Here is a 10,211-nt window from a genome sequence, read left to right as displayed (position 1 = left end):
AAAGGTCCCCAGAACCGCACGGAAGCACATACAAACACACACACACACAAGGTAATAATTGGCATGCCAGCTTGAGGAATCTGGTAATTGCCTGAGATGTGAAAATAAATGTCCCCTAATAACACAGTAAGCCGAAACTCGGCCATATCCCATAAGAGAGTGTTTGCAAACCAAGATTGGGTACAGCATCAAAAGGACAAAACAACTATATTTCTCAGGTCAATGAGAATTGATACGACACAAACTGAAGCAAATTATAGAAAAATTTGATATAAATAATTGAGTTGGTTCAGCATGGTTATACTCTCGCTTCGTCAGTTTTACTAACTGAAACGAAATTTGACTTATTGTAATACTCTAACACAAGCTGTGAAAACCCCACATTAGCTTGTAAACAATTTATCAATCAAACCCACACAGGGAAACCATGAATGAAATGAATGGAGCGCTAAATTAAATTATATGAGAATATAAAAAAAATTAAAAAGAAAAACGTATCTGTACAACAGCACACGACACAGCAAGAATCCTACACACCACACGGCAGGCAGCACCACTTCTCAAGTTGAAGAAATAACCACACCATAGGGTTTGGAGGCTCATCTTCCTCTGAAGATGCAGGTTGCAATGGTAACTCAGGAGGTAACTGCCGGTGAAATGCATTAACTGCAGCTGCAACACCGTCTTCATTCTCTATCAACTTTGCTATTTCTAGCACGCGAGATTTAACCTAAGATGGTTCAAATCCTGGTTAGAACGAATGCATGATGTGCTATGTTGCTGCACTACTTTCACAGTAACCACATGGCTGGTAGTATAAAGATGAAAGCTTAACCATTTATAGGGAAATTGAATAAAAATGAAAATTGATGTGAAGGATCAGAACAAAATATTGCAATCGTTTACCAAAACATAAAAACATGAAACTTTAATCATATCATATTTGATTTCATTTTTAAATGTACTTCCCACTGAGCAATGAGGAATAGCGTTGATGAACAATTGAAGGATTTGAAATATTTGTTTAGTATCAGAATCTCTACTTGCTTGTGTTCGTTTTAATGAATAATTGAAATATTGTAATTATTTTTTCTTTTGCGAACATTCTAATACTTGTACATGGCAGTTGTTAGTGTATTTGATTCAATAAGAACTAAGAAGGAAGAGATACTAAGGATGAAGAGCAATCCTTAAGTTGTCGCAACTTCGAACAAATTCGTAGAATGATCTCTACAAGGCACCACGCCCACCAATTTCTTCATTCAGACGACAAGCAAATAATTTTCAAAACGAGATATATTTTGTTGATTAAATAAGGCATGAATACAAAGCAGTAATACCTCTGCCTCCAGCATAACTCTAATAGCATTTGACAGGCTCTCAACACTGAGCTGAGAAATAGGTATTGGTGCTGGCCCCAAGCCTTTCTCATGTATCCTATCACCCCAGAAGAACTGATCGCCGAAGAATGGCACTATGGTTGTTGGACACTGTATATCGTAAAATATAGATAATATCCAGCAAAAAATAAAAAAAACCAAAACAATGGTAAAAGATAATGCATCCATTCTCCCAGAAATAAATGATTTTAAAACGACGACACTGACTGAAAAGAACATTACCCCAGCTCTCAATCCCGTAGCTGTGGTACCAGCACCACCATGATGAACCTGCATATTTGTGATAGTACAGCTTTCAAAAACATGCAGTAAAAATCAATATCTGCAATTGATATCGTTGTACGGGTTACATGAGTAGTAATTAGTTAAAAAGGAACCAAAAGGTGAAACCATAAAATACAACATTACCACTGCTGAACATTGAGGAAATAGCCAATCGTGAGGGCAGTCCTCCAAGAGAAAAACATTTTCAGATGCTTCTGTAACTGAAACACAACATGCAAACCAAATTAGAAGAAAAGATATCAGATACGCTTTCATTAATTTAAAGCAAGCGACCAGAACAGATTTTCTTGTTCCCGCTTTTTGGTTTAAATACCCTTATAATGAAACATGTAATGGTAGTCAACAGAAGTTCAAAACACATAAAGGACAAAGTTAACGAGGGAGAGAGAGAGAGAGAATCATAACATGGTGCTATGCCATCAGAAACATGAATTGACAAACCAAAACACGTAATACTTGAAAAAGAAGTTAAACCAGACTGGAATTTCCAAGAACTTATTAAAGCATGAAACTTAATTTTAGAAAGAATAGACACTTACCATTACCCAGGTCCCCCCAACCTCTATCAATTATTCCTCTCTGTCCTGTATCTTTCAATGCCTCCAATATAATATCAGTAGTTTTCTTGGGATCATCGAGTGGCTTAAAAAGAAACAGGCAAACTTTTAGGTTCTAATATTGTCAAAACATGACGAAAACATGAATTTTTTTTCAGCCACAAATGTGAATTATGACAGAAATAAAGATAAAAATCAAAGTATTAAAACAACTTGAGAAATAAGTAAACAGCCACAATTACGCGTATCAAGCAATGTAAGTGATTGGTATTATTATCAAGGTACTCAAAGAGCCCTCTAAACTTCTCTAGGAGAAGTTGCATATATTACTACACGAGATAATCATCAATTTTCAAGGAACAATGCTAATCTGCACAAAAGTTATATGAACTTTCCTAATGTTCAAACCAAAGTATTGAAGGTAGTCCCACCAATCCTTCCAGATTCGACTAAGCTTGAAATACATTATCAGCCTACTTCCTTATGGCTTAATCTGTGGGGGCTAGTGACTGTCTAACTCTATCAGCATGTTATCTATAAGTCTAAATTACAAGCCTTTTTTACTTTTTAAAAACAAAAAGAACACAAGACATGCACCAGCTGATAATCCCAGAACTCTCCTAGCCTTATACAGAAATTGAAACGTGAAATATTTGTAACACTAAATACATTATATAAGTTAATAATAAGTTATTCTCTATCAATGTAAGACTTTAACAACGTAAAAGACTACCAATTTCTGGCCTTGGTTATTCGCAAATACTAGATTTTACATCAACTCAGAAGATAGAGTACACATTAGTAAGGCCACAAAAAGAGAATATAATAATTGATTTAGAGGAAACACAGGGTTACTCATCTAGTTGAATAGATATTTGAAGGAACCTGTTTTGCTAATTGTCATACTATTTGAAGAGAAAAATGACAAGAAAAGAAACTAATAGAAGAAAATATATACCATGCTTCCAAAGCCGATATATATAGGTTTAGGCCCTTTCTGAATCCATTCAACAAACTCATCTTGAGGTTGATATTTCGACCCAAGGTTTAAGAAACAATAACCAACAACATCCACAAGAGATCCCCAATCTGCATATATCATACCACGTCAAAACCTTCCAACAAATATACCACTGTGACTGGCAGAAGAGCATAATAAATATCGAATTACTTACCACTTGGCTTTGGCACAACATGAGGACTCCACATATAGCCTGTAGGCAAATGAGATATTGATCCGTGGTATGTGCTGAAGTATGCAATAGGAGGAAGCTTCAACTTCTTTTTTCTGAAGTCATTAATATATCCCCGAATGCCCCACCATATCAACAAATCCACAACAATGTATGAAAGCTGGATGTGGCAAAGAGAAATGGAATTAGATTTGCCATCAATTAATCCAGTGGTCCAACCATATGACAATAAAATAAATAGAAGTAAATACCAAAAAAAGAGCATACCCAATAACCAGCACTTTGAGGTACACGAGCCAGCGGGTGAGGAAATTCATAAGTAGGCCTGTCTATAGAAAGATAAGTAAGATGGCATAACACAGAAGAGAGTTCCCCGCAAAATAAACCAGCATTCAAGACATAACATACTACTAGAAAACAAAAATAAGAACACAACGTTTCCTTTAAGCTTCCTTAAATAGATTTCATTTTGTAATTTTATTCATGTCAACTTGAAACACCAATGTAATCCATGTGACCAAGAAAGTTTTCCTACCTTTTCTACTTCCAAATGGTATATATAAATTAATTATACTTGCATACGCTTGACACTTGCTAAGATCGATCTAATGAAGAAACTTAAGAAGGTAATCCATAATCCTAAATATATCTTATTGGTGAAGACTAAAAGACTCCAAATCGGAGCTTTCTAATCCCATCTTTAAAAGTGTTTTAATACAGGACCTAACTAGTAGGATCACAGCCTGAGTTGCCTCCTTAGAATCGTACTAGAATTGAACTGTATAATATTATTATATATACTGGGAAACATTTTAGAAACTCTAGCATGTTTCCAGACTGTCAATTTGAAAAACTCTTCAAGTGGATTCCTGTTTGAATGAGTGGTCCATATTGAATGTCTAACTTAACAAGAGCGTCTGCCAAGAGGACAATTACTCTATCAAAATAACGCAAGAAAATAAGTGGTCAAAACTTACGTCCATGGCATTGTGAAGAAAATATGAAGGGGTACTCCAAGAGCTTCTGCAACATGAGCATGTCCTGCAAACCAAACCACATGATAAAGGAAGTTGCTTACGATTGAACTATATCTTTTTACTTAATAGAAGAAGAAAAGATGTAGAATAAGTTTATTACTCACACTTTATATTTTCACACAACCATAGAGACAGATCTAGAACCATAGGGACAGATCTAGAACCATAGAGACAGATCTAATTACTACAAAGGTCCAATAAATAAGGGTCTAAGCCTTTTGCTAACTAAATATTTCAGCGCATGGCTTCCGAGTTCCGACCACTATAGTCATCAGTCCAAGATCAATATTCTAATTTCGTGCCCAATGGGACCCTATCATCACAAGAAGGGACGGTCTATATAAAGGTCTAATTAATCTTGATTGAACCAGCAAGCTCCAATAACAAAAGATGATGTAAGACGCAAGAAGTCTGAAATGAAGTGTTAACATATACACATAGGACATAACATTCAGAGAAAACAAACAGGGCCAACTCATAAGCTAACAACGCCACTTTCTAACTTAATTGGCAATAATACTTCATCATAAACTCTTATGTCAAATGTAATACATACTGACTTACCAGAAACATAATTCAATTGAAGTGACATTAAATATTTCACTTGTGATAACTCACCATAAGCAGGAGGGTTTGCAATAATTGCCTGTGCCTTAAATGGTACACCGGTTTCTATGTCTGGTTCTGTGCATGCTGGAAGAAGAGATTCAATAATTGCCTTCAGTTGCTTTCTTTGTATTGATATTTCCGCTGGCCCGGATGGAATGAGACCTTTATTTCTGGCCATATCTAAAATTAAAAGGCACTAAATTTCAGTTACAATAAAGCAATTGAGGGGACAATTTGGGAACATTAAACATATTTAGAGTAACTAGCGACGTAAATAAGAGCTCCAAGCATTGGAAAATCTTGAATTTTGGCTAAAGAGTAAAGAATAGTAGTAATTTTAAATTTTTAAGGTGGTCAATAATCTAATAACTCAGCTTTCACAATTACAATTCAGCTTTCATAAGAAAATTATGCAGAGAGGAAGAGTGAGTTGTGTGCGCTCACACGTGCGTGAGAGAGAGAGAGAGAGAGAGAAGTTCCCAAGTTGTTCAGATTAAGGTTCAGCTGCAAGAAAGAGAAAGTAAACAGCAGAGAGAGCATACAACAACAAAGCCTTATCCCACTAAGTGGGGTCGGCTATATGAACCACATATTAACTCACACCATATCTGACAAAATAGACAGACATAGGAAGTGATCTACCAACAAGATCGCTAACAAAAATGAAATAAATTGCTATATATCATTAAAAAAAGTACTTCCAATATAGGACCTCTTACATCCTGCCAAAACACGAGGATCGCCACCCAACGGATAAAAGTCTACACCAGCCGACTTCACAAAAGAACTGAAGTTAGCATGAGTTGCCAACCTAACATGATGGCCAAACTCCTGCAAGAAAAGATCAAACCATCTACAACCATTAAAACATGCAGGAAATATATAGACAATAAGGTACATCATTTTTCAAACAAGGGATACAGGAATATGTCAATGATGTTTAAAATTTAATATGCCTAGCAGCCTAGCATCATAGCATGGCCTACGTCTACAGGTAAGAGTTATAACAATTAGTGCCCAACAACGGTAAATTATTCAAAACAAAGTCATCTTGTTATGTTGGACATGCCTGAAATCTCTTTGCCATGGCCAGGAAAGGCTGTACATCTCCTCTTGTTCCAACCACAAGTATGCAAATTTTCAACCTTGGAATTGACTTGATGGTATTGGAAGGCATCTCATCAAGATTGATGGGCACATCTTCGACAGAGTGGAGCTCTAACAACTCAGAGGCAACAGGTGCACTTTTTTCTAAATCAACTTCTACTGTTCCATCATTTTGTATCTTGACCATCTCAACAATTAGTTTTTTCTGAAAATCAAAACCAGAGAAACAATGATCAACTAAAAGGAGAATGTATAAGAGTAAATAAAACCATCTGCATTCCAAATTTTGTTAATAAAGAATTGGGGGGAGGGGGAGTGGAGTGGAGGATAACTAGCAACCTCAGTGGTTAGAGCCGTTAATTATAACTCAATTTATGTCACGGTCATCAGGTACTGAAAAAAATATAAGATACTGTAAGACAGGGACTGTCATACACTCATGCTTTTCAAATAAAATTAGTGGACAACATTTGGCATCCATCTATTCAGCATGAAGTTGCAGCTTCATGAAAGAAACTAGTCCAACAAACATGTTTCTAGTTCTGATAGATGGACAAATTAAAAGTTGCAAGCAAACACGGGTATGAGAACAAGCAACCACGCATATGATAGTATCTACCTTTTCACGCTCTGACAGTCTATCCAGCTTTAAGTCATGCCTTCCCTTCTTCTCCGTCATGGATCTAGAGAATCTAATCTCATGCTCCTCAATCAGCAAACCTTTGGGAGTGCCAATAGGTGCTGTGATTGAATGGTCCAAACCTTCATGAACATACGTGTACATATCAGTGAGCAAATAGATAAACACTAAAACAAAAGAAACAGAAATACATAGGATCCCAGTATGCCGTTAAAGTACAGTAACATCTGGGGTCAGCATGATCACATCATTGTACTAATTAGATTATTGGTTTGGATCATGATCGCATCATCCTATGATTCACTGAAAAATTTAGTAAAAGGATTGGCCACAAGAACAACAATAGTGTGACATAATCATAGGTATTTTCACAATTTCGATAACATATATTTTAAGAACTATTCTACTACTTAAATCACTTTTTTTCATTTCTTTTCAGCATCGCTCTAGAACTTCAGTCTGGTCATCTAAATTCCAAATTCCAAGACATATTTACACCTAAGGAACTTCACTAAGTAATGGCTGATTGCTAAACTAAGAGCACAACTAACATCCCGGCAGTATACAGAAATCCTACACTTGAATTTTAAGCTAAACCACGAAACTCATTTCCGCATTGTATAGACAATAATGCGTAACAAATTTTGGTTCATTGAGTTTCTCGGTTAAATAGTAAGTAATTCCCGGTTGTCAAGAAACAATTAGATTCGAATAGTTCACCCTAAAGAGAAAGAACCTGGTCAACTCTCTTCAAGGAAAAGCTTCATTTTTAGTCCCTCAATGCGTAACAAACAACAAAAGCAACTATAACTCAGACTGCGTGGGAGCACTAACCTCTCCGAGGTGAAGAACCAACATTGAATTCTTTTTCCTGAAAAATCTCTAAAACCGAAGAGGACCGTGCAGAATTTGTCTTCTTCTTCCTCTCTCCCTGAAAAGAACCTGCAACCAATTGTTAAATTGAATACTTGTTATCCATTTCCAATCATAAATTTCGACAACTTTGCAGAAAATACTTACTCTGTCCTTGGCTGCTGACACCTTCCTCTTCCAAATGTTTCAATGGATGGTCAACCCCATTGCTCCCCATTTCGCCTAATGCACGGGGTTGCGCGACAAAAACCGACCAAACCCCAACTCAGACAACCTTAATCTCAGCTCCTCATATCCATATTCTTAAATTCACTAAAACATGAATCTGAAAAAAGCCGTGAATTGAAGCCACCAACTAAACCCAACTGCAAGAACTTACAATTCAATTCCCACAATCCAATTATTCTACTTAAGGATGTGAAGAAACACAAACACAAACAAAAACAAAATCCCACCAAAACAAAAAACCTCAAACCCTTAAACAAATCACTTCCCAATATCCAGAACCTCAAAATACAAGACACAGAATCGCTGAAACAAGCAAAAAAAAAAAAAAAAGAACACAACCTACAAGTTCAAAACACTTCAAGAACAAAACCCAAAAGTCGAAATTATCCAAACTTAGCTGTTCCACGCACAGATCATCGACAGCTCGACTGCTAACTGTATTTTGACCAAAAGACAGCAACCACGACTACCAGTCAGTCAAAGCGTAGACCATTTGGTGTGCGAAAGTTTAAACCGCCTTTGAAGTTCAAAAGCAATACCAAAACTGAAGAAAACGTGCTTTTTCGCGGATTTAAGCTGAAAGCATAGGATCCAATGAAAGCAGAAAGCAATTATTTGGGTACTAAGAGATTCTGATTGCGCAATAAAATATGGCGCTTCAACTGAAACGTCCTATAAAAAATTGCTAGAATACAGGGAAGGAAGTTGAAGAAAAATTTGGAGTCTTTGAATTGAGAGGTTGGGTTGTTAAGGAAGGGGGACTAAAGGAAACTTCTCTCTGTCTGGATTTGAATGGAACTTGGACATATAATATGAGACAGTGTTGTACTTCAGACTGACTACTGGTCAAATTCTTGGTGCTTCAGATACCCATCTAATTTTTACTTCCCATCTAGCACTTGAATGAAATCTGATTTTTCAGTTTTACCCTCATATGATTTTTATCCTTCCTCCCATTGCAAAAATGGGTTTTCGAGTCCTTGATTAATTTTTGGTGCTTCTCTTGTGATCTTTTTAGATGAGAACATATAAGTTGCATTTGTATAGTATTGACAAAATATTTTGAGTAGTGCATTTGACACGCTTATTTTTACTATCATATTTTTTTTTAATTTTTAGCTGGTAAATTAAATGAATTGAAAAATATCAATGACAAAAAATTAACAAATATATGTGAAGGTAAAAATAGTTACGTGAATAAAAACTTTCCAAAATTTTAATGGATTCAAAATTTCAGGGGTAATGTGAGAAAGTTAGAACCTCGTGACCCATTTTATAAATTATCTTAAACTTGAAGAGTATAAAATATAATTAGTCCTATATATATTTAGATAATTGTTCCAAAAATCTAATTTTACGCTTTAAATTTTCTATATTTAAAAAACAAAAATTTTAAATACGTATTAAATTTTTAAAATGCCAATAATATCGCCCTATATTTATCACATAACTCTTAATCATTATTTTACCTTTTCCCTTTAAAAGGAAAGGTAAGCACTTCATTTTAAAATAAAAAATAAAAAAATCTACAAAAGGCAAGAACTTTATTGATTAAAAGTTTTCTTTAGAAGAAAAGTTATCGACTAATAAGAATAGGTTAAAAGTTATTTGGTACTACGGTATCGTATTATTTCTCTTTATTTGTACGTAAAAGATCTTAAGTTAACATGATAAGAAATTGAAATATATCACACAATGAACTTCTCATAATAATTTGATATTAAACTCGTCATTCACTTATCCACTTTTTATTTCTCCCCGCATAAAAACACTAATTGAAGAACTTTTAAGTTTGAACTGAACAAGGATAAGAGAACACTGAGGTTTGATGTAATTTGAGAGAGACAAAACAAATGCTACCAAAAGATAATATTAGAAATTAAATTCATGAAAATGACCAATCGAGAAGGTGTGACAGAGTGAATATTGCTTAACCAACCATCGCAATGCCCATTCATCATAGTATTTAATGATTATACATGTTAGATAATGTAACCATTACATTGGATCAATTTCACAACCTTACCATTGATTGAAACATATAGAAATGGGTTGGCATATATTGTTTTGTCTATTGACATCTACTCTTTATTTTTACCAGAGGCGTCATGAATATTAGGTCCTATCAATACGTCGTTTTTAGAGAAATAAATTAGTAAATCATTATTAATCACACTGATATGGTGTCTTACTTAAATCTTATCACCTGCAACTTATCATGAGTGAAACATTATCACAAAAATCTCAACAAAAATAAAATTACATAGAAACCGAGTTTTTCA

General features: G+C 35.0%; 1 protein-coding gene across 1 annotated transcript; it reads right to left on the bottom strand.

Moving 5' to 3' along the window:
* Positions 1-245: 245 nt before the first annotated feature.
* Positions 246-8,783, bottom strand: UGT80B1 (UDP-Glycosyltransferase superfamily protein). Its single transcript, XM_068467998.2, has 15 exons — positions 7,849-8,783; positions 7,663-7,770; positions 6,808-6,950; positions 6,151-6,393; positions 5,801-5,912; positions 5,091-5,261; positions 4,413-4,476; positions 3,703-3,760; positions 3,418-3,595; positions 3,201-3,331; positions 2,225-2,327; positions 1,809-1,885; positions 1,623-1,670; positions 1,341-1,490; positions 246-730 (listed from the first exon to the last, which is right to left on the bottom strand). Exons 1-15 carry the CDS (start codon positions 7,916-7,918, stop codon positions 530-532), a joined length of 1,857 nt encoding a protein of 618 aa, XP_068324099.1. The 5' UTR covers positions 7,919-8,783; the 3' UTR covers positions 246-529.
* Positions 8,784-10,211: the final 1,428 nt, after the last annotated feature.

This window comes from Pyrus communis, chromosome 10 (assembly GCF_041283825.1).
Source record: "Pyrus communis isolate YQ-2024b chromosome 10, ASM4128382v1, whole genome shotgun sequence".
In the NCBI taxonomy this organism is placed as follows: domain Eukaryota; kingdom Viridiplantae; phylum Streptophyta; class Magnoliopsida; order Rosales; family Rosaceae; genus Pyrus; species Pyrus communis.
This window is presented reverse-complemented; position numbering and strand designations above follow the sequence as displayed.